Source organism: Cryptotermes secundus, unplaced genomic scaffold (assembly GCF_002891405.2).
Source record: "Cryptotermes secundus unplaced genomic scaffold, Csec_1.0 scaffold548, whole genome shotgun sequence".
Taxonomy (NCBI): Eukaryota; Metazoa; Arthropoda; class Insecta; order Blattodea; family Kalotermitidae; genus Cryptotermes; species Cryptotermes secundus.
The window spans coordinates 61059-86696 of NW_019732380.1; the positions used below are offsets into that span (position 1 = coordinate 61059).

At 38.6% G+C, this 25638-nt stretch overlaps 2 protein-coding genes and 1 long non-coding RNA gene across 3 annotated transcripts; 1 reads left to right on the forward strand and 2 right to left on the reverse strand.

Moving 5' to 3' along the window:
- Window positions 1-525: 525 nt before the first annotated feature.
- On the reverse strand, window positions 526-11065 carry LOC111867618 (cytochrome c oxidase subunit 6B1). The gene is made up of 3 exons (XM_023857617.2): window positions 10895-11065; window positions 5558-5673; window positions 526-990 (listed from the first exon to the last, which is right to left on the reverse strand). Exons 1-3 carry the CDS (start codon window positions 10973-10975, stop codon window positions 822-824), a joined length of 366 nt encoding a protein of 121 aa, XP_023713385.1. The 5' UTR covers window positions 10976-11065; the 3' UTR covers window positions 526-821.
- Window positions 11066-11836: 771 nt separating this feature from the next.
- Window positions 11837-14717, reverse strand: LOC111867617 (hornerin). Its single transcript, XM_023857616.2, has one exon. It carries the CDS (start codon window positions 12917-12919, stop codon window positions 11858-11860), a length of 1062 nt encoding a protein of 353 aa, XP_023713384.1. The 5' UTR covers window positions 12920-14717; the 3' UTR covers window positions 11837-11857.
- A 2864-nt stretch (window positions 14718-17581) lies between these two features.
- On the forward strand, window positions 17582-24868 carry LOC117282564. Its single transcript, XR_004513360.1, has 3 exons — window positions 17582-17796; window positions 18584-18810; window positions 24824-24868. It is a non-coding gene; the product is annotated as an uncharacterized LOC117282564 (long non-coding RNA).
- The last annotated feature ends 770 nt before the right edge of the window (window positions 24869-25638 follow it).

The window sequence follows — 25638 nt, forward strand, 5'->3', positions numbered from 1 at the left end:
CATTTGATGGAGGTGAGTGGTGAGCTTCTCGCTCCTAGCAATTTACCAAAGAGCTCCTGGTACACACCGTGTAAGTGGCTGGGTATACCTCAGAGCCAGCTTGGATGTTATGAAGAGAAAAATCTCTTAGCCTCCCAGGAACCAAATTCTGACTCATTAGCCATAAAGCCCATAGCCTAATCACTATATCACCTGAGTTTTAATCATTATAAGACCATTATAAACATGAACAACATCTAGGTATACTAGATACAATTCCAAGAGTATTTCTTGGAAGGAAAAACAATTCTTAGGAGATGGAGTGGGGCTGAAATCATTATGAGAAAACTTGATAATACAGAGCATGATCAAAATATTTTTCCGGTTTCTTTGTTTCCACAGAGTAGGTCACATTTCTTGGAGCATGAGGTATTCAAATCATTTATTTGTCTGCATTTCGTGCAGTATGAGGGTAAGAAGTGTCCTGCCTTATTGGTCATATTCTATTTAATATTTCGATCTACAAAGAATTACAATATTAAAAAATCATACTTTTTGGACAATTTAATTGCAGACTTCAGTGGGTATACATTTATACAACAATTTACACATCTGAGACTGAAAATTGTATTAATGAAGAAAAAAAAATTTCTTAAATGGTCACCGCAGATGAGTAAGATGTAGAATACATCTATCATATAATGCGCAACAAATAAAAATTTCAAATAATCTTTACCTTTGAAATCACTACTTTGATGGCACAACCACCACCTATTAACTAAACTTGTCCCAACTATATAGTTTTAAGTCACATTTGCAAGTATAACATGAGTGACACAACTTTAAATTTTCCCTGGGAATCTGTTTTCTTCTCGCTGAGTGTCCCACTTTTCAACCCAGGCAAAAGGGCAAAGACTTTCATAGCATTTGCGGAAATATTCACATGGTTCATAACCTTCTCCCTTCAACTTTCGGCAGCGGTGATAGTCAACATAGCTCTGCCAGCAGTACCTGGAACAAGCATATCCTTAACTTCACATCCAAAAGTCCTGATCAGCTACATTTGAACGGAATTTAAATCTCTCATGATAGCTGTATGAAAAGTCTTACTGGGAAATCAGTTGTGCAAAAATGGAGCTTGTATTCAGTATTTATGAAACTGCCTCAGACTCCATCACAAAGTGATCATGTCCACCATATTTATATACAGTTGCCCCTGGATCCCAATGTCCTGTCCAAGCAGTCACTTTTGCACGAATGATCCCCCAAGAAGACTTCACTGTATATTTAAAAAATTAAAAGGTCTGACAATAATCAAACCATAAATTAAAACAGTGTTCCGCAACCGGTGTGCAGTCACAAGGTGAAAGGCGTGACACGAACTATTACCTACTGTAAGAAATTAATTGCCGAATTTTATTCCTTTTATTTTATCCCAGTTACTGTGTTTCATATGCTTGCATTTTATTCTCAGCCACTGCAGTGATTAAATAAGATGATGCTTGTTTATTCTTTAATACATTCCGTGATTTTTTATGTACAGTAATGTTGTATTCTAAGAAATTAAACGTAAATTATTTACTCACAGTTGTTGTCATATCATAGTTTTCATTATTGATTTGTTTTTATTTTCTCGCATCTACGCAGCTTCTTTGATATGCTTGCCGCATGTTCTGTGTATGTGCTTTTCCCTAAAACTGCAGGGATTAGCATGGGGTTTCCTGTCTTTTATAATGCTGTTTCGGTATTTGCCCGTTTGTTAGAAGGTAGAGCTTCTTCAACTTTATGACTTTCTTCCTGTAACGATGCACTCACCGATTGGACTTCATTTAAAATTATAAATATTTAAAAAATAAGTCGGTATAGTGTCACTTCTTCCGTTTGAAGAGTAGAGATCCTGTGTTTTACAATTGTTTCAGTTCTATCACAGCTGTGCTCTGAAGTAGTTCGCAAATTTTGGTTGCTAGCTGGAGAATTACAGATGGGTCATTTGAGATGTCCCCGACTGTATGGCCACTTGCTGACGGCAATAAAGTGGTGATGGACACAATTAAAGAACATTTAGAAATGCTGCAGCAGAAATTCAAGAAGTATTTTGGAGAGAGTGTACAAGATTTTGACTGGGTTCGTGATCCATTTGTTGTGAATTCAGAGCATCTTCCGATTAATATACAGGAGGAACTCGCAGATTTAAAAGCAGACAAAACACTGAAACTAAAACTTCTCAAAGTGCCTTTGGATACATTTTGGTTGGCAATAAGGAGTGGATACCCGGCTATCTCCAAGATGGCAGTTAATGTGTTATTGCCATTTTCAATGACATATTTGTGTGAGCTTGGCTTCTCGACGTTAACTGAAATTAGGACATCAAAGAGGGAGCGGCTCAAATCCATCAATGAAGAAATGAGACTTGCGTTGTCAACGATTCCACCACGGATCAGTCGCCTGTGTGCAGCTACGCAGGCGCAAGTATCACATTGAAGATATGAGTAGAATTACTGTATTTACTTTAATAGTAATAGAAGTGTAGTTTCTACACTCTACAGTGAATTAAAGTTCATTAATTGCTAATAAATGCATGAGTCGATTTCTGTTTAATGATAATAAAATAACGATATAATAATATTATAGTAATAAGTTGATCACGTTACGTATTTATATTAACTGTCTGATATGCGATTTGAGGGGATTAACACTTTGGTATGCCATGTTGAGTCATGGATACTTCAAGGTGTGCCGCGAGTAGAAAAAGGTTGCGGAACACTGAATTAAAAACATTCAATTGTCATAACGTATAAAAGTTTATGATGGCATGTTAAAACCATTATTAACATCTGGACATTATCATCATCCTGTTTTCTGTTTAAAACACCACTGAAATGTTTAAAATAAAAATAGGATAGATATGTTTGAAAAGCACATACTTGCATTCAACACTCATATTGAAAAAATCTCAATACAAAACTATAAAATACCTTTAAAGAGAGCATATCTAAGAAGTTTTATACAAAAGCAACCCAAGCTTATATGATCAGGCCTCGGCAAAATTTTCTCATGAACGCAAGTGAATTGTTTCTAGCCTTATTATGGCCACTTCACACTGTCAATATGAAACGTGGTGACACATGTACTAAGTACTATTTAGGTAAGTTATCAGCTGCCAAAGTTAGGGTTACCGATGTGCAGGTGGACATACAGATACAGCAGTGGCCAGGCTCGATGAGCAATGCTTCGCTGGTCCACATATAGCTCCCCATACTCTTATGCATAATATTCAACTTTGATCCATTTATTTAATTACTGGGCATTCAGATCTTTAAAATATTTTGGATTCAGTACAGTGATACAGAGTCACAAATGGAAGTAAAACAGCCATAATGGACGTAATAGGTTTAGTATATCACTAGGTAGCAGAGAAGACTATGCATGTTCAGAGGCTGGTTTCAGTAGTCAAAATGTCATTAAGTCTGCCACATTAAGCACATTCTGTAGTACAAACGTTGAAGGGATATCATTTTCTGTGACTGCAGCATCACGCATGTGTGTACACAGAGAACAATATCAATAACATTGTATTATAACATATGATAATTGAGCTCATGCTAACATTTCAGTACAACTTATAAATACGGATCACTAATTAAGGGACATTGGACTGTTGGTCTGCACTACGTTAAGTACAGCAAATTTATGTCCAGCAAATTGTAATTCTGACTGTAAAAAGTAAGTAAAGGTATCCCTATAACATGCCATGGATACCCATAGGGTTGTGAGATGTTGAGGTTCCCACATTTTCTAGACAATAGGTTCACAGATGGCAGTGAGGCTGTCAGCCTTACATGCCAGCCGCTCTTTACCCCCAAGAATATTCCTGGTACTCATTTCTGTTAGAGGCTGAGTCGAGCCCAGGACCATAGTGCGGCTTGAAGGATTAGGTAAATTGAAAAAATCCACCTCCTCGGGATCGATCCCGTGACCTTCCAGCTTGTAGCACAGTGCCTTAACTGCTGACTGTAACAACTGATAATTGTGTAGCAGTCTCGAGTGAATGCTCAACTGATCTCAGTGTTGACAGGACAGGTGGATTTTTTAAGAACACTGACCAAATTCTAGTCTATTTCCTAGTACTACTGAAGTGCGCATTCTTGACCGTGTTGTCATAGTAGTATTCACATATTTAGATGAGTGTTAGTTGTGTTTGAAACCTATAGGAAGGATATGATTACATTCTTTTCCTTTCTCCCTTTCATATTTTCATCTTATTTCCCCCCATCTTATAACTGTTAAGAAACTATTCCCTGCAGAATATGAATGAGCTATTCCACTAATACATTATATGATAGTAAACATGCTCCAAATTAACAAGAAGCACATTACAGTTAACTCATGTCTGCCTCATGACCTTCATAAAGATATGAACACAAGCTGCTGCAAACATTAATAACAATCTTTACAGACGATGCATCCTGTCTGTGTAAATCTACAATGACCGCAGTACATCAACATGAAACCTTAGTTTAAAATAGAAAATTTGATCTTATAAAAACAATCTTCAGGTAGAAGTTATATATGTTTGGGAACTATTTTGACTGTAGAGTACAATTTTATAAAGTTATTATGTTTTGCTGTACTTTAGCATCCTGTTGCACTGATTCACATCCATGATGTGTATGTATTGGCCGTCTTCTAGTGCACACAATCCCACTTGTCACTTCACTACATGTTTCGGCATCACTGTGCCATCCTCAGGTGTGTTATTTACGTTAAACTATTGCACTGCTCGCCATCATGTGTCATTTATAAAATGATTTAGGTAGGTGATGCAGGTATACACAAAATATAAGAACAACTCCCATAGCGGAAGATTGATATAATACGCAAGTTTGAAATACGGCGTATACGATGATAAATCTTAATATATAAATTTTATTATAGTACATGACGAATATACATTTTAAATTATTTTATAAACAACACATGATGGCGAGCAGTGCAATAGTTTAACGTAAATAACACACCTGAGGATGGCACAGTGATGCCGAAACATGTAGTGAAGTGACAAGTGAGATTGTGTGCACTAGAAGACAGTCAATACATACACATCATGGATGTTACATTTATTACAATTTTCAAAGCAGATCTATCTTGTACTGTAACAGGAAACATTAAGATAACAATGCTACAGGAAAGCATGTAAGAATTACTTGTTAATAAATAAAATCACATGCATGCATTTCTACTGAGGTCTAGGCGAGTCTGATTGAACTCTTTTACTAAGTTAACTGTCACAAAATGGTTAGTTCTACAATAAATTAAGCTGAAAATGTTTTGGTTTCAGGTCAAAGTCAAGGCAGTGGTTCCAGTAGTCTAGTGAATTCCTGTACAGAAGATCCACTGACTGGTGCATCAATTAGATCTGTGCCTCAGTGTCTGCGGAGACAATGTGTAAAGTCATCAACTCCTTAAATCAGAACAATCTCTCAACAGGTTTCATTTGAGCAAACCCAGTACACAACACTGAATACTTAAATAACTTGCCAACACAAACATGTAGTGGCCACCTGCAAGTTACACTTACCTTGTCTGATTCTGATTTGGGAATCGTGGATCAAAAGGGGCAGTGGAGAGTTCAATTTTTGCTTCCTTCTTCGCAGCCATGACAGCAAGAGAAGGCATTGCAAAGTCAAACTGTTCCTGCAAACAAGGATGGCATTATGTAGCACCTACAATGGAACTTTCTCATTAAGCTGCGACAGTGACGGCAATGCCATTGCTGAGACAGTTAGTCACTGTCTTCTCACCATGGCAGCCTAGGCTCAATCCCAGGTCAGGTCACATGGGATTTGTTGTGGACAAAGTGGTATAAGGGCGAGTTTTCTGAGTACTTTGGTTTCTCCAGCCAATTCTCATTCAACCAACTGCTCCACATTCATTCATCTTCCTGTCAAGTCTATACAGTTTCATTACTGGAAGCATCATTAAATAGCCAGCTTGAAAAATACAGCACTTACAGCATAATTACTGCACTCAATACCCATCTGAAATAGCAACAATATACCGTATAGCACACACAACAGTAAGACAATTTTAAAAGCTGACAGAGGTCCATCTGGTCAAGAAATTACCCAACTAAGCATGGAACACAATGTTCATTACAGCCTGTCACTGCAACTCGTCCTGACCTAGTCCACATTCTCACACCCTACTGCTTTATAACCTGCAAGACCTAAAGTTCATGGCAGAAGTGACACAGCCTTCTGAAATGATCAGCTGCATTAAACCTGAGAAGTCCAACATTTCACAGGCTGTATCACCACCGCTAGCTAACAACTAGTGATCAATTTAGAGACATCCCATCTTCAAACAGAACACCTGATCTGCAAATGTACAGGCTGAAAATATATCATCTTTCCATGCTGATTCTCATATAAACATTTTCAGATACACATACTGTCCTTGCACCATCTGTTACATGCCAAGTGTCCAAACGATATTATCTCCTTCCATGTCACTCTCCTGCATCTACATTGTAACTGACAGCGTGACAATACGAACGAAGCAGCAGTCATGTCAGCTTCTATGACTTCCCATCACAGATGGTATACAAACAGAGCGTATATCTCATTTCTATAAATTGTCTGAGATTAAATTTCTAAAGGCAATTTCTGTTGACTCTGCATATGAACTGACGGTGACTGCCCGTACCACTGGAGAAAGATCAGATGGAAGGATATTAAAATTCAATATAATTTCAACAGCACGCCTTCAAATATTGAAATATATTATTTTAAAAAACCGTTAAAACCCACTTCCAGCAAAGTTTTAAGAACAGTGTAACACGTACATGCACGCAGATATATACAATTAAAATTTCTGTAGCATGACAACAAGAGATCAAAATGCTTCATCATGTATCCATCACAACTCAAGATTCTGTATATATACACCCTAAACTGTATTGCTCCCCCCCGCCCCCCTTATCACCAACTTTGGCCATTTCATAGGGAGAGATTGGGTTTATGTCATCCTACTGCCAATGTGTGTACTCCCTCCATCCCAATACATGAGAAATAAGACACATCTTCATGAAGCTTTAAACATCATACCACTACAGCGCACCCCACATCTGGATGTGTACTTTATTAAACAATGGAGCTAGATTATGTGATATTCTTTTAAGGCAATGGATCATAATCATAGCCACGATTTTGATGAAACCCTTCATTTCAGCTGGAACAATTATAATCACAACAATGACAAACGACAAACTGCAGGGATTCTTTGTGACCTTGCTAAGGCTTTTGACTGTGTTAATTATGAGATATTGACATCTAAACTAGAGTATCACGGTGTCCGCGGTTGTATATTAAACTGGTTCAAATCATGTCTATTGGATAGAAAACAGAGTGTGTACATTAAACTGGCTAAAGTTTTTTTTTTCCTGATGATACCAGTATTTTGGTTACTGGTAATAATCATGCTGAGCTTAAGTATAAAGTCATGGGTACACTGTCTCTTATTGTAAACTGGTTCACAGCTAATAAGTTGGCCTTAAATATCACTAAAACTAATATTATTAGATTTGCTCTAAACAGTCCTATAACTCTATGGCAGTTGCTAGCTGGAATTTGTTTATGAATGAAGTTCCTGTGATAAAATTTTTGGGTCTGCAAATTTATAAGAATTTGGATTGGAAGAGTCATGTAGAGTATATTCTCCCTAAACTCAGTTCAGCTATTTTTGTAATTAGGAGTTTATCTTATTTTATGAGTAAAAAAAGTGTTAAGAATGGTGTATTTTTCTTATTTCCACTCTATTCTTAAGTATGGAATAATTTTCTGGGGCAACTCAATGAATAATGGTAAAGAGTTTTTAAATTACAAAAAAAAAGTAATAAGGATTATATCTGGAGTGGGACCTAGAGACTCATGTAGGGATTGTTCTAAGAAATTGAATATACTGCCATTGTCATGTGAATACATTCTCTCGTTGATGATTGTGATTGATAATTAAACTAAATTTTGTTCAGGTTTGAATACAAGAAATCGAAAGCAATTATATTTGCCAAACTTGAATCTTTCTGCTTTTCAGAAAGGTACTACGTTTACTGCCATTAAACTATTCAACAGATTGCCCATAACCATTCAAAGCCTTAAAGAGGATAGAATTAGTTTTAAAAATAGGCTGTTTTTATATCTTATGAATAATTCCTTTTATACAGTTTCTGAATATGTGGAGCATATCATAAACAATTAGTTTTAATTATTTTGTTATCTGTGTTTAAATTTTTTGTATTTGTTTTTTTGATATGACAACCTTCATGTCCATTCATTTTGGACTTGTGAAATGAAATGTATGTAATATTATACTCCAAGATTATACTGGCCAACCCTATTGTACTGTGAATTACATACAAAACTGATTACTGAATTATATAACTAAGTTTATAGTTCTTGCCAGCCTCACAGTGTAACATATATATAAAATCCATTTTTTTAAGACTGAAGAATGCTGCCTTAAATCTTGCATATCTTCTAGTCAAAAGGTAGAGTAGAAAGCAATGGAAATAACAATTATTCATAGAGGGGGATATATTCACAGGAATATTAAACTTCATAAAGGCAGGGGCTTCTTCTGAATGAGGTAATTTTCTCCCTGCACTGGGAGTTCGTGAACACTGCACCATAATCCCTGTTAATAGCACTACTTTTTGTTTTTAATGCAGCAAATTCAATGCAGAAGAGACTGCTGAGTTCATGGTCACACAATCACCTCACTGTATTTGCTAGGGCAGCAAATGGATTTCATATACATTAACACACAAATTAGAAACGTTATACTGCAGCATGACATCGCGTGTGAAATTTATTTCATTCCCTTGTCAGTCTGTAGTATGAACATGCCACACACTCATAATTTTTACAACACATTTTGGTTCATTACACCATCATCTGACATTTGACTTCTTTACTTTAACCTTTATTCATCTGCTAGTATTCCTACATTGGCCAGCATTTACATATTGAAATTCTGATTTCTAGTAGTGTGTAATGTTGTTATATACTAATATAAAATAGTGTTCACATCTAAGATTAAATATTAATTGTTAGTTAAAACACTAAACATATATAAAAACTTTTGTTATGTTTTTGCCTGGAAATAGCAGTACTGTGTAGATATGACTCTTCTACTGATGTCTGGTCTCATATTGATGTACGTAGTTATGTGTTTTGTCGGCTTGCAGGCATACGACTGCAACTTCTTCGTGTTTCTTGTATGTGGTGCAATTAAAAAGTTCCCAAAATATATTAATAAAAACTATTACGTCTTACCTGGATCTTATTCTGCACCATCACCTTCAAAGTAGTCCCCTTGGGAGCGCATACACCGATCCCAGTGTTTCTGCCACTTTTCAAATGCATCCTGGAAGTGTTTCTTTGTTAGGGTGTTTAGTAACGTCTGCGTTTTCACTTGAATTTAGTCAACTGTATCAAATCTTCGCCCCTTCAACTTGATTTTCATCTTGGGGAAGAGATAAAGTCGCATGGAGCTAAGTCTGGCAAGTACGGTGGGTAGGGAACAACTGCCATCTTGTTTTTAGCCAAAAATTCCTGCACAATGTAAGCTGTAGGCGGTCGTGTGTTGTCATGGTGGAGTACCCAGTCGTTCATGTGCCACTTCTCTGGACATTTTCTCCTCATGTCCTCCCTCAAACGCCTTACAATATCATGACAGAACTCTTTATTGACTGTCTGACGAGGAGGGACGAACTACTTATGAACAATCCCGTCAATATAAAAAAAAACAGATCAACATGGACTTAATGTTGCTCTTGACTTGTCAAGTTTTGGCCGAGGTGAAGAAGGGCTCTTCCATTGCGACGATTGCTGCTTACTTTCAGGGTTGCAGCCATAAACCCAACTTTCGTCACCAGTGACAACCTTCAAAAGAAAGTTTGGATTCTCTTGAAGCTGTTGTTGAAGTTCCCTGCAGACTTCCAAGCAATGCTGCTTCTGTTCATTTTGCGGCAGTCGTGGCACAAACTTCACCACAATCCTCATGTTCAGTTCCTCTGACAAAATTTGTTGACATATACCATAACTTAGTCCCAAGGTGTTACAGAGGTCTTTGATGGTCAGTTTATGATCTTGAAGAATCAAATCCCTAACTTTCACGACATTTTCTGGTGTGGTGATGCTGACAGCTGTCCCAAACAATCATAATCATCAGTCAATGTTCAGCCATTTTTGAAACGCTTATACCAGTCGTTTTTGTTTGGCCTAAACTGTTGTAACCAAAAGCTTGCTTCAACATTTGGTGAATTTCTGCAGCGATTTTCCCAAGTTTAAAAAACTTTATACACATATGCTGCTCTCTCAGGCCAGCTGTCGCAAAACCGCAAACTCGAGGAAACCACCAATAAACCCAATCACTCAACTCAATGACGCTTGCCACACTGATTCAAGAAGGGTGTGTGGGGAGACATCTAGCGGTATTTCGATGTACACATAACCATTCACGCACAAAATTCAAATTTCGGGAACTTTTGGACTGCACCACATATTTGGGAGAAATGTTGCGCCTTGTATATGACAGTTGTGAAACTGACATATACAAGTGATAAATTACAATAAAAAATATGGACAGCAGCTCAAAGACACATGCATCTCATAGTCCAGAAAATACAGGAGATTAAAGCATTTAAGAAAAGAAGGCATACATTCTTACAAGAACTTGTAATTTTTATTGTTTTTCAATATAAACTCCAGAGCAGCACTTCAGAATTGGCTGATAAGTACTGAACAAAGGAACCTTGAGAAAAAAAAGACATTACTCATGCATCTATTTAGGTTACAATGATGGATGTGGTCACAGAGGCTTTATTAATGCATATAAAATTCCTCCTAATACTTACCGCATTTTTATACAACTCCTCCTTTGTACTGATGAATACTGATTTTGCTCTCACTATAACACAACGAAGAGAACATTCCATGTACGAAACAACATGCCACGTTTAGCATGTATCATACAGAGAGCACAAACAGGTGAATCTCCATGGTGCAACAGAGACTGCTTTTCCTCCACTACAGAACTTTTCAAATATACACATGTACCATGTGCGGTAACACATCAGGTGCACTCCAAGTAATCCTGTTACCTTCAGTTTGTGTACCTCACGCACCACATCCCATAATACTCTCACTCAATCATCCAACTTACATCACATAATTATAATTCCAAATTCACATAACAAAGAACTTTGTCCACCTTGCTCATTAACCAAAATGGTGAGGGTAATCAGCAATTTCCTTACTGTAAAAACTCATTCACATATGTTTTGTATAATAAAAATACATTGGCACTATTAAGTCTCCTTGGAAATTTATCTGTACATGCCACTACTTGAGTCCACAATGATAAATAAGACACCATTTTACTCCACTTCTACCGATTGCAGAATGTTTTTAGGTCTGCAGTGATAAGCAAAACAAAATACAGAAAGTTTACCAGTGAAGTTAAAAACTGGCGCATCAGAATAAAGTACAACACAAATATGATTCACAGTTGAGATGGTGATATATATATATGGAATTTCGAAGTGTAATGAGTGGAATCATATACAATAACCTCAAAAGTTTAAATCTGTACTTCCTCCATGAAGGATCTATCACACACTTGCAACCTACATACAACTGGCACATGAATTATAGCAGCCTTAATATAAATGTAGTGCAATCTGCAGGCAAAATTCATACCCATTACATTATAATATATTCCAAAATGGTAATGTCTTTGGAAGTTACAGCATGTTCAAGTAATGAAAGTGATTGCTTCAGCTCCCATGCCATGTTGTCAGTTATTACCGCAGGTCATTTTACTTGACAAGTGGGCGTGTCTTTCCTTCCTCTTCACATGATGCCTCTTTGTATTTGCGGACTTCTGCCATATACAAAGACCAAGCATCCTTTGGTGTTTCCTCCTCCTCTTCTTCTCGCTTCTGTTTCTTCACCATCCCTGTTGGAAGAACTCGCCCACCTCGTCGCTTACCTACAATACCAGGAGCCACTCCCCGTCTGGGAACAGCTGACACTTGTCGAGGTGCTTCTTCCTGCTTAACACTTGTACTTGTTTCAGGAGTACTTGTTTCTGAGGCAGGGGTTTCAACTGTTTCAGGATTTGTTTTGTTATTAGCCTCTTGCATTTTCTTAAACATCTCCAAAAAACTACCATCATTCTGGAACACATTTGTGAGTTTTTCCTGATCAGAATTTGCTGTAGTATTTGCTGCCAAGTCATCTGTCACTGTATCTTCCTTCCCATAATGAGAACCCTCCCTTTCACTGTATCCACTACCATCTTCCCCACGATATCTGGAGCTTCCCCCGCCATAATATCTACCACTATCATCTCGATAACGTGACGACTCTGAGTGCCAGCTGTCTCCATTTCCTCCACTACTGCTGAATCTTGATCCTCCAGAGCTGTATCTTGATCCCTCAGAATAACGGTTATCAGAGTGTCTCGAACCTTCCTGGTATCTCCCAGTGTCACTATATCTTGAACTGCTCTCTGAATATCTCCCATCATCCTTTCCTTCCCTGTACCTGGAACCTTCATCACGTCCATCCCTGGACCTGTCATAGTACTTCCCTTCTTCCCGTCCATCTCCAGATCTTGAATCTTTAGAGTATCTTGAACTATCACTGTACTTTCCGTCATCTTTGCCATTTCTGGATCTGGAACCTTCAGAGTACCTCCCATCCTTATATCTTGAGCTACCTCTCAAATAATCGCTACTGTATTTGGAGTCTTCTCTGTCGTCTCTAGATTTGGGGCGTTCCTCATCTCGAGCTGACCCCCGCGAGGACTCGGAGTGCCTTCTGGCAGCAGAGCTGGCAGAGCTCGAACCTCCGCTGTCCGACCTATGATACACCATGGTTAGTGTGGAGCAGGACTCTCCCCCAACTCGATTCTGTCCACCTAAAAGGAAGAGAAACTGCCTGGTGTAATTAAGGTGTTAGCAACACGACAACCTTTCTGTTTCTGTCTCCATCCTCGCAAACCTCTCAGCGTCATTATATTTTGCTGGAACCACAATCCATCATTGTACACCACATTTCCAACCACACAATAAAACGTCTCTTTCACACATATGAATCTGCACTGGTAAATTCAAGCCACTCTCTCTTTACCATACAGTTTGCTAACTGAAACAGAATCTGTAACAAATCATTCAAAGTGTACACTTCTACTGCAAACATAACAAAAAAGGGAGGAAAGAGAGCGCAGAGAATCTTATAATAACCGCTAATACTAAATATCTAATACAACTGACAGCTCTAACCACCAATTTACCTCACAGCTGCTCTTGAAAATACAGAAAAACAATTCATCAGCCAAAGAGCCAAGAGCATTTTTTTTTATTCAGGCATCCAGGTATATGTATAAATCTCTCATCAAACCAATATTTTAAAACTAAATTAAGCATATTAATATTAATTCATTCAATACACATTAAATACACCTGTATTATGAGACAGTTAAATCTTGTATAAGAAAAAAAAAACATATCCTATGCTTTGGATATGGTATCATTAAGGGCTGTGGAATTTATTCATTCTTGAACACAAGAACACAATTAAAATACTTGATACTGGCAAAAAAAATCTTCAAATTAAACATTTAGAGCTCTCAACAACAGTTCCAATTCACTGACCATAGATTCATGGTTATAACTCTCAAATGCTGTTCACACTATGGCCTCCCAGGTTGTGACAATATACAGTCTTGTAGGAAGACACCACCTGTTGCAGAGGAACATGCATTCTCCATTTTCAGTGTTAAACTATCTCCTACTATCATGATAAAGGCAGCATGTTCCTCCAAAGACTACATCGAGTTACAACCCAGAAGACTGCAATCAAAGCTTCCCATGCAGGTGACAGTAATTTTAATTTTCAAATCTGTTCAGTATTCCTTAGAATGTTAACAAACTACTGAAAGTCATACTTGATGCGCAATTACAACTACATGATAGATTCATTTTACAATAATTATAAGTTGGAACAACGGATATAAAACCAGAAAACGGAAATTGTGTAATTTCTAGGACCTTACAATTTCCTTAAATTGTGCTTCTCTCCACAGAGGTGGGGGGGAAAATCACTGTACTGCTTTGAAACTTATACACATGCTGCAGATGATGCACACTTTAAAATGTTGGTTATATACAGGATAAAACTGTTGTCATACTTTCTTGTGTATTTTTATGCAGATGCTGAATTTCATTAACTTCTCAAACATGATTGGGGTACTTCCTTTATGGCATAATATTTTTACATTATACATGATATGAATATAGAAAGGCCCAGCCCCCAAACTGTTAGTACCTACAGTACAAAGACTCCATAAAGCAGACAAATCTAGTCTACAAGCACCCAAAATATCAAGTTCAAATTTAAACAATGGTTTTGATGAGGCTTCAAACTGTTCACTTATTTATAAAGACCCTAATTCCATACAGTGCATTACGGGGTCCTGTACACCAATCTGTCACAATTAAATTTAAACACTGAACAATTCCTACAAAAAATACATGGGTCATTCAATGTCAAGTAAACGGTTTAAGGGCAGAATTTTCATGACCATCTGTGATTCTAATGAAATTTTGTATTTCGTCTTCTAGTGACCAAGCCAGATGAAAAAAGACTACAGAGACCTAGATGTAGGTGGAAGAATATTAAGATGGGTCTTAAAGAAACAGGATGGGGTGATATGGACTTGATTTATGGCTCAGGATAGGGACAAGTGGAGGGCCGTTGTAAACACAGTAATGAACTTTTGAGTTCCATAAAATATTGGAAATTCTTGAGCAGCTGAGCAACGAGTGGTTTCTCAAGAAGGGCTCTGTTCTGTGGACTTAGACAAATCATTATAACAAGTAAAATGAGTATGTCATAAAAACATATGAACATGCTAAAATTCAGCACACCAATAAAAAGTCATTTTAATATCTGTGAACCACAATATGTGGAAAATGAGTGCCATGTAGGGGGGGAACAAATCCGTGGTCTGTAGTCCGCAAGCGAACTATATGACCCAGCGACTGCTGCGTGTCAGTGAAGTTAGTACCAACTTTTGCGGATAGAGGGTGCCGCGGCCGTTAATCTCGGTTTTCTAGACTGCAGCCATTATTTCCTCGAAACAGCTCCTCAGTTATCCTCATAAGGATGAGTGGACCTCGTTCCAAACCCACTACTTCTGAGAAAATCTGGTAGTGCCAGGAATCGAACCTGGTACCTCTGGATCTGTAGCCAGGAACTCTTGACCACTAGACCACAAAATTATGAACACCTCACATTATATACAATAAGCACCAGGTACATTTTCAAAGTCACTAATATCAGAGACAGTAAAGAGAGTTTATTTCATCAGCTTCCACACATCTTGCCCAAAACATTCTTCCTAAAAAAAATTCTGCCCTTCAAGCAACAGTAGCTTAAATTAGCAAATACTGGCTGAAGTATATGCTCAGATTTTGTCCTGAACCACTAACAAAATGTGAGGTTTTATGTGAAGATGTCTAAAATTACAAACTATCAGCATGAGCCGGGTTAGCGCAGTTGCTACTGTGACTAGCTATGGGCTGGACGCCTGAGGGGTCGGAGTTTGAGTCCCAGTAGGTTCAAGAATTTTATCTTCTCCACGTCATTGAGGCCAGCTCTGGGGCCCACCTAGCCTCCTAACCAATGGGCACAGGGGTCTCTTTCTTGGGGGGGGAAGTGAAGCTGACTACTCACCTCCAACTAGTGCCAAGGTGAAGAAAATTTAGCTCTATACATCCACTCCCCCATACACCTTCATGGTGTAGTGCTTAATTAGTTATGAATGAATGTATAAGGGGTGGGCCTTCTTGGCCCTTGCACTGCAACCACAGTGATCTATTGTGCCTGCTTAATTAGTTAAGAACAGGGACAACTTTACCTTTTTATCAGCAGATGTTCGACTTGGTTAATTAATTCACTATAGGCTGCCAATAAAAAAGTTTCTAAAAACCCATTCAATCAGATTTTTTCCTCATAAACATACACCTCCTCGATAGGCAAATATCCAGTTTACCAAGAGTTTCTTTGCTGGCATGGTGTTCAAAACTTAATCACCGTCACATAGGTCTCACTGCAGTCCAACCCTAAGCCAGTGCATAACCTCAAACCCCACTTCTATAGTTTAAAACTCATAACCAACTGAACACACTTTATATTTTTTATATTTTCTAAAAATATATACAATTCTGTAGATTCAAAAAGGTTACATTATATACGTTACTTATGTGGCATACAGTTTTGATGATATATATTAAGACAGGATTTCATGACCATGATATGTTGAATGTTTAAACAGAAATGTACATATTCCACAAATTCTTTGAGCCTAATATGCACTCTAAATGGACCACAGCACATGACTCAAAAACTATTCTCTGAAATGCCGTAATAACCTGACCCCTTGCACTGTGACCTTCAATGGTCTACTGTGCTTCCCCTTTGATTAGCCCTTTATTAATCCTACACTCTGAATGACAAGTAGGACTTTATTTATGGGGGCGTCATAGCATTCATTTCATTCCATTAAGAACTGGCCCATATGAAGATGTTATTCAAACAGCCACAAAGATTAAAACATAATGCTCATCTGAATGAGACATATGTCAGTGTAAGATTAACCACTTGGAACATTTATTGCAGAATTTCTGTTGATAAGATGCAAAAATAATTTCCCTGCAAAAAGCCTAGGAAATATCTTACAATAATTTTATACAGTAATCAAACCTGAACCCCCAAAATTACTAGCAAACACAACATTCACCAGATTGAAATGATACAATTTAAGCAACCAGCACTGTCCTGTTTCAGAGAAGTTAAAAGATGATAAAAAAAATATGCGCTAAGCACCCTGCAACGCTATAAATGTGAATACCGCCTTCTGCTATGTTTCATATCACCATCGAACTATAAAACACAATGCTGAAATCGGACTAAAGCAAAACTGATATACGCGTTTCAACGTGGTATCCTAAATTACTTACAAACCTGCTTCACCCAAATACAGAATAATGTACTGCAATTATGATAATCCTTCATGTCGTGAACACAAAATTTACTTACGTTTAATATGCACCAAAATTAATTTTTGGGAAAGCTCTGTAAATACTTAACAATTTCACAGATTATAATCCCACGAGCATACGTCACCTATAACGTTACGGCAGAATAAAAAGTCTACAGACCTCAACATTTTAAAGGAATTCTGATGTGTATGTCTAAATTCAACACATTACAATGCTGACTGGCTATCAAAACATAATTCCTATTTACGCACAGAGCATTCAATAGCTTTTAATTCAAGACTTTCAATAGCATTCGTACTAAGTATATACCCATTAAATATACTTCAACAATAAAGCAAAATACATCTCTATAAACTAATACTAATTCGTTTACACATAGATTTTAACAAAATATCCAAAAAGGTATACCCATTATTCCTACCTCTTATAACTCAATAAAATGGCCGACGTGTGAGGAGGAAGAAGGTTATTTCATTGTACAATAAATTACACTGCAATCTGGTGGCAAACGTGGGAATTATGCCACGACCAACCGCATGTAAACCATGTAAACAAAACAGATTTCAAAATCCCACTTTCGACGTTATTAAAATAACTGGGCAGACACTGCTAAATTAATTAAGGTAATCAAAAGGAAAGGAAGATATATTACTTGTTCTTGCTTGAAACCATAAACTTCAGAAGTCGTAAGTATAGTCTTCGTTCCTGTCTCTGGAAAAAAACATTCACTGGTGCAAATGTCAGTGAAGATTGACGCTTTTATTATCATACTGTCCTTTGATAGGAAGCGGACCGAATAGAAAACGACGCAATCAACAACTCTGTTACTGTTGCATGTGTTTTCGTTGCAGGGGAAACGTGTTTACCGAACCGTTGCCAAGTAACTGGACTGTTATTTATCAATGATAGTGGGGCGGTGGTTACAAATAGACACTGGGAAAGTAGGCTAACAGAGAAACTGTTGGAGGTTGTCTTTTCTCTGCGGTCCATCCGGAAGGTATCCAAAGGGAACCATGGCTAGCAGCCCGTGTAGGGGTAGGTTTGAATACCTCCACTGTAGCCTTGAGAGTCATTGGAGGCGACGATAAGGGAATCCAGTAATTCAAGTGTTCTGTGCCTAAGTGGCGACAGCTGTGTTGGCGATCCCGGTGGCCATCTGACTTCTAATCCAAATTCCCTTAAGAACAGAAGGCCTAACATACCTAGTTTATGCATCCTTCCCCATTCCGAATCGAATCCACCCAAGGGAACTTTACAAACATGCATGTTGACGATCACAGGATCGCAGACTCATCGGGCAAACACAGTTATGTACCACTAGACCCAACCCCAAAATTATTTGGAAAATTGTAGAATGAGTTCTTTTGACAGCGTAATTCCTATGTATGAACAAAGCCACAATACATGTTTGAGCAGTTTATTTATTTATTTATTTTTGAAGCAGTGAAGCTCATGGCTTATGCGCCCACATAGGTTTGCCCCTGTATTTAAGAAATCTGCACTCTCAGATTTATGGTTGTACATCATGGAGGAACTTATGACCCTGGACAGTACATGCTCGGGTGCAAAGGAATGCTGGACTGAGACCATAACCATCCAGGGTGACAGCGTGCTACGTCAACAGGCAGGCTGCGACCTCTACGCAAACAGAGTACTGCTGCCGAGTGGCATGCAATAGAATGTGGATTATAGCTTGTAAGGTGATTTTATGACAGTTTCCAATTTCTAGTCCTAAGAATTTCTAAGTGAATTTGTCTTCATAGATTACTCAGGTGCTGATAATAGATGTACTGATTCACATACGTACCCTATGGAGAAAACGTTATTCAAGTGACAATATGAATGAAATGAAAGACCCACTTTGCTCAGACTGTCACATTGTGAGGCAGGTCTAACAGTTGTTCAATCAACTTCCTCCAGATGGTCACATACATCACACCCTAATTTCACCTTATATCTTGAAAAAGATTACTCCTCTTCTAGCAGCATATGTGTCATGGCCCTCATCTTCTATAGCCTGCACCTACACCTATGTGCAAGGATGTTGGACGTACTAATGACAAACTATAATCGCCCTGCATTAGCCTAGCACTTATTTATCTTCACCGACTCATGCTTGAGTGTCATTTATCTTCATAATCGACCTACAATGGAGGGTCACTATTTTATCCTTTCCCCATTCTTTGTTGCTCCGTGTCTGTGACTCCTGTGCATTGCTGCCACCTCCTGATCTCTTCTTGCTTGTCACTCTGGCCGCCTTCTGCACCTCATTGTAGAACAAGTAGATATTTGGAAAGGTGGGGAGGATTTTTGGGTTCCTGTAAGCGTACATTAGTAGCTTACAACTGTGGTCGAATTAGGAGCAGTATAGCTATTGGGAGTCAGGCCGGTGTACTCAGATATTGGTAGAGCTGATATCTAGTCTCAAGGGTGTATAGGCCTCATTCTGACAGGATGGGAAGAACTTAAGCTAACCATTTGCATGAACACCAAATAAGTTGCACAACAAATTTTATTTACTGTTTACTGTGTATCTATTACCAAATGCTTTACTTTTAACACTGTCTTAATTGATGAATTCTTAACAATATTGTCCCAAGTTACCTGGTAACCTACTTCTGTCTCCTAGGTAATGTGACGAATAATTTCACGTAGGTCTCAGATTCAGCAAATACTTATTGAACACTCTCATCCACACTCAAGTACAATTACTATTATCACTTATAACATCGTCAGACACTTACAACACTGTTATTGTTACTTCTTGCACCCCTAATTTCGGTGAAGGCTTCTGTTCGCAGCTGTCCTGCACACTGTACATTTTATCTATATCTGTTCTCTTCAGCTGCTATATTTAAACACTCTCTAATCTGCAACACTGCACTGACTCGTAAGTCCAAGTCACATTACGACTGATGGTCAGTCGGTCAGTAAGTTTAATTTTTAATTGAATTGTGCAATTGATCAGAAACCACTCGAGACAATGGAGGTCATATCTAAGGATATTTCTTTTCAAGACTGCGTCTCCGTAATACAGGCTTGCTTCAGTACAAATGAAGATTATATCAAAAGCCTAGTAGTGATCTTCCATGGTAGGGGACACACTTTAGAGCAGAAGAAGAAGGCAGTGCTCTATGAAGAAAGGCAGAGAACAAAGGAAGAGATTAAATGCATCAGACAATTTATGGTGTTTCAAGATGTTTTACACCTTGAAGAATGATGCTCAACTAGGAACAATGTGTCTAACAGAACAAGTTATGGAAGAACGCGGCTTTGGTTTTATGAAGAAGATGATTAATCCAATTAAAGACCTTATCCTGTTGTAGACCAGAAGATTGGCGAGCTCCCAGAGGTAGAATACGTAGGATTACTACGCTTTGAACACCGTAGACAATGCGGTGTATATTTTCATGGAGGTTATGGGCACTTGTGTTGATGGATGAGAGAGCACAGTGACCATTTTAAAGTTCCTGATTTGATGATAGTTAATGGTGACCCAATATATATAACACTAAACACCCTCAATGCTGAAACTGTGGATAATGAGATTGACAAGTTTATTATGTACAAGGTGGTTCAAATATGACCGGGACTGATTTTTTTTAAACCAAAATTGCCATACACTTACTTGCACATGTCAGTCTTCAATGTACTCCCCTCTGGAGTCAACACATTTTTTCCAGCGTTCTGGAAGCATCCTGATGCCCTTTTCAAAAAAATCTTGTGGTTGGCGGCATATCCACTCCCGAACATTCTGGATGACGGCGTCATTGTCCACAAACTGCATGCCTTGTAAGTCTGATTTGAGCCTTCCGAATAGGTAGAAATCACTTGGTGCCAAATCGGGACTGTACGGCGGATGTGTCAGAAGGTTCCATTTCAATTTCCGAAGGGTTTCCATTGTTGTTTTGGCCGTATGGGGGCATGCATTGTCTTGAAGGAAGGCTACCTGCTTTCCACCTCTCTTCCGCTTGGATCGGATCTTTTTCTTCACGTCTGTTGCCAGGAGGTCTGAGTAATAAGCTGCATTGACTGTTCTAGCATCTGTCAGAAAGTCTACATGGATAACCCCCTGCCAGTCCCAGAAGAACGTTGCCATCACTTTTCCTGCTGAACGGCTCCTCCGCACTCTTGGGTTTGGGAGAACTGGTATGCTGCGACTCGCTTGATGATTGCGGGGACTCAGGAATGAAGTAGTGCACCCACGTTTCATCGGTGGTCACTATATACTTCAAAAATGCATCACCTTCGTCTTCAAACTGCTGTAGGAGGCAACTGGCAACTTGCATGCGCACCATTTTGTTCACATCCGTCAAAGTGCGTGGTACCCACCGTGCATTCACCTTGCGATAGTGCAGGTGATATTTCACGATGTCTTCTACACTACCAACACTGATGGACAGAATTCCTCCAAGTTCCTTGATAGTGATGCGCCTATTCTCACGAATAAGTGCGTCTGCAGGATCAATGTTTGGCTTGGTGACAGATGTTCACGGCCGACGATCATGCAGTTCATTCTCCACGCGCTCTCTGCCCTCTCTGAAGCACTTACACCACTCAAACACACGAGTCCGTAGAGACACTCTTCCCCATACTGTTGTTGGAGTCTGTGGTGAATTTCAGTGTATGGGACGTTTTCTCCAGTGAGGAATTTGATCACAATGAGTTGTTCCACGCTCCGCAGTACCTTCCGTACGCTCATCCCTCTAGCAACGCCCAGACAGCACTGAACAGGTTCTAACCCTAACAGGAAGGAGAGTGGAGGTTGTGGCTACAATCTCTCAAGGTTGCACAGCTGCTGCGCAGTGCGGCTTGTTTACAAAAAAATCAGTCCTGGTCATATTTGAACCACCTAGTATAAGAGAGTTATAGCAGCCTCCGTAGTCTAGAGGTAATGTTCCCACCTCATGACTCGTGGTACGCGGGTTCAAACCTGGCAGAGATCGTCGAATTTTTAAGGGCAGAAAAATTCAGGGAACAAGACCTCCGGGAGGGACTTTAAGCCGTGTGTCCCGTGTCGTAGCTTTATGGCACGTAAAAGAACCTCATATCTCCAAAGGAGGTCACTGAGCCAAATTCATGGATGTTTCCCGCCCAACAGCAGTCTCTAATGCCTCTGATAGATGCGGGAAGCATTATAGACACCACCAAGCCAGTGGAGGCCGAACTCGCTGGCTCGGCGGGNTGACAAGAAGACGAGGAAGAAGACGTAAGAAGATGCTGGATGACCTTGGGGACAGAAGAGGATACTGTCATTTGAAGGAGAAAGCTCTAGATCGCATTAAGTGGAGGAATTGTTTTGAAAGAGACTGTGGACCTGTCGTCTTGACAGATTACTGATGATGATGATGAATGAAATAGCTGATTCAGTAGCAGTAAGATCATCTTTTTCTTTTTGTCACCAGTACCCAATGCATGTGGGAGGAAACCAAGTAGACTACAAAGAACACATGATTTTCCCTTACATGTATAACAAGATGTTTGAAGAACAGTTTTCTGAGGTTAAAGAGCTTCAAAGACAAATTGAAGAAGTTCAAGGAAGCCTCGGATTTTTGAGGGAAGAAGAAGAACAATTTAGCTATTTTGAGGATGAGATTAATGCCTTAAATGGATTTGGCATTCAAGATATATCTGAAGAAGTGAGGAAAGAATCAGAGGCTAAGAATTTAAAGCCTGTGAGTTGCAAGGAGGTGGAACTGCATTGATTCAGTCAGAGTCAGAGTCACATTGCGACTGACGGTCAGTCAGTCAGTAAGTCTTGGTGTCGAGCCCCAAATAGATATTAATTATTACCGTTTGACAGTTTCGGTCTTGTTTCAATGGGGTGCCCTCTCTGACGAGAGGACGGGTCTGTCTTTTGTATATGCTGCTGGCCCTTGCCAGCGCAGTCTTTCTCGGGTCCGAGTCCGAGTGGTACGTGCAACCCCTTTATATAGGCGTTTTTCAGACTGGTTAGTGAACACCTTCGCCCAGGGTTCGATGTCACGTGTTTTATGCTCGTTACTGTGGAAACGCATTATTCCGCTGTTTCAATAAATTGTTGCCACGGTTCTTCCTAGTCAATGGTCTGTTGGTATTCAATTTGTAACTGTGGGAACTCAACAATTTCCATTGTAGCCGTTGCTGAGCGATGGACGACATATAACACGTTATAATATGTTTATTCTTGTACCACTCGACTCTCTGGTAACTTCTGCTTTGACTAAGTGATTTGGTATAAACTTAGCAATGCACTGGTTGATCGGTGACGACATGACACACTTTTGCATCCATACACTTGAGAATTTGGAAGATGACTAACTTGGTGAATGAGCTCTCTGCTGTAGCGAACTTGTTTCATTCATTCATTCATTCATTTATTGTATATTCCACAAATCCATATACATAGATATAGAACCAGTCACATAGTTAATATAGTACAATACAAATATAAATATATATGTACAGTTTATAATCATTAAAATAGATAAAAAACATGTGTTAAATTTATATAAAAAACAGTCTTACATCACTATACGTAAAATTATGCAATATTAAAATTGTTTATGCTATTATCCTTATTTCTAAGCATATTTGTTACTAAAGAATTCATCACATGTATAAAAAGAGTTTTGCAATAAAAATGTTGTCAACTTGTCTTTGAGCCCAAACTTTCTAGAAGGAGCTCCTCCCTGAAACAGGCATTATTGGTACAGTTTAACCCTGGGAATTTACCAAAAATTTACATTTCCCAGTGATATTGACTTGCTGTGTGATTCTAGCTCTTAAAGACCCAACAGCTCTTCCGATAGCATTGCGATAAATCATTCCAGTAATGTGGGTCTCTAGCCCTCCTACTTCTGAGTTATAGATTGCACTAGCTGTCAAATCTCAGATTTCCAAAGGTGTGGTATCATAGCTCAAAGAGTTAAAATTCCAGGAAGTATAGTGAATGCCACATTCTGTTCATACAGCAAGAACAAGTTTATGTCACTTTTTGAATGCAGAAAAGTGACTAACTGCTTACTCCTTACTTATAACTTACATCTTGTGCTTAATTGTTCTTAACATAATTATAATAACCTTAATTCTAGTGAACGGTTAAAAAACATGTGCAATATATTGAGAAGTTAATTTTTCCCAGCCTCTCACAGCTACAAGAAAGCTTCTGCTATAACCTCAAACTAACATGTTAAGCCCTTATGACCTAATGAAGGGATGTTTGAAATTCCAGGGCTCCAAGTTGCCACTTCAAACTGTCACAACCAAGAAAGTTGGTAAACAAACACAGCTCGCCCAACAAGTAGCAAGTCTCGCTTGGGGAAGCTGAACAAGCAGTTTCAACAGTTGTACTAACTCTTACAGTTTATTACATACATACATATTTATTTCGTTCCAGAGATCTACAATTGGCAGTGCTGCCTTGAGATATAGAACATGTCAATAAAAAGTACATTTAAAATGATAAATTGTTAAAAATTAAATATCCAAGACATTTAAAAAGGTCACATATAATTGTAGTACATTAACAGTTGTAGAACACAAACAAGTAACACATCAAACCAAATCACAGACACGACACCGAAACAAACAACGTCAAAAATCAGGTGCCATTCACAACAATTATAAACAAAAACAGACAGATAATATTATATTCTAGATGTGACAAGGTGATGTGATTGAAGGTATGAAAAAATGCTGACTCACTGAAGTCTTCCATTATATAATCTTTAGGTCGGTGACTATGGGGAGTTGAATATCAAAGCTGTGTACCAGTTGCTAGGGCTTGATAGCCTGCAGGCTGCGGATGGATGCCCACATGAAGAGGCCAACGGAACACACAGCAAGTAAATTCTTTATAATCGCACCCTTCTGCAATCAAAGTAAGTGAATGCATATAGTATTAATGACAACCAGAGAGATGCTTATAGGGCACTGATGAAAGACTAATTAAATATGATATTTTATAACTTAACTCAGCCCCAAATGATCATGAAGATGTTGTCAATAAACTTAGGCAATAGCGGACCACTCAGTGTTACAAGTTCAATCACTAGAATCCAAGCCACTGGAGAACCAGAAAAGCTACCAAGAGGAATATGTGGAGCTAAGAGTGAACATGAAAATTGAACCCTCCACATCAAGGGCCCTGTACAGCACTTTTAAGTGGGTACAGGGTTCCAGGGTGGTTGACCCAACACAGACAGCCACCAAAAAGTGTATAGCAAGTGACAGCAGGTGGAGTAGGAGAATACACCACAGAACATGAGTGTATCAGCAGTGTGATTTAATGCACCACTCCATAACACAGTCCATAACAGAACCTGTGGAATATGGTTTGACAGTGTTTTACAGCAGATTCCAAGTTCTAGTAATAGGAATTCTAAGAGAGTTTGTCTTCATACTTAACTCTGTTGATGAAAATAGATGGGTATGCATTCACATATCTACACTTCAAGCAGCAAAATGAAGGTTTATAAGGCCGCAAATTTGTAGATTAGCCTTTTTGACATTTATATCATCAACTAGTTGTTATATATTTGTAACTC

Excerpts from the sequence above, each read along its gene's own strand:
- LOC111867618 (XM_023857617.2), bottom strand. The coding sequence starts at position 10,975 with ATGGAATGTTCTCTTCGTTGTGTTATAGTGAGAGCAAAATCAGTATTC. Across the intron at positions 5,674-10,894 it reads AGGAGTTGTATAAAAATGCG|GAACAGTTTGACTTTGCAAT; the intron begins GTAAGTATTAGG and ends CCTTGTTTGCAG. Across the intron at positions 991-5,557 it reads CCAAATCAGAATCAGACAAG|GTACTGCTGGCAGAGCTATG; the intron begins GTAAGTGTAACT and ends TGCTTGTTCCAG.
- LOC111867617 (XM_023857616.2), bottom strand. The coding sequence starts at position 12,919 with ATGGTGTATCATAGGTCGGACAGCGGAGGTTCGAGCTCTGCCAGCTCT.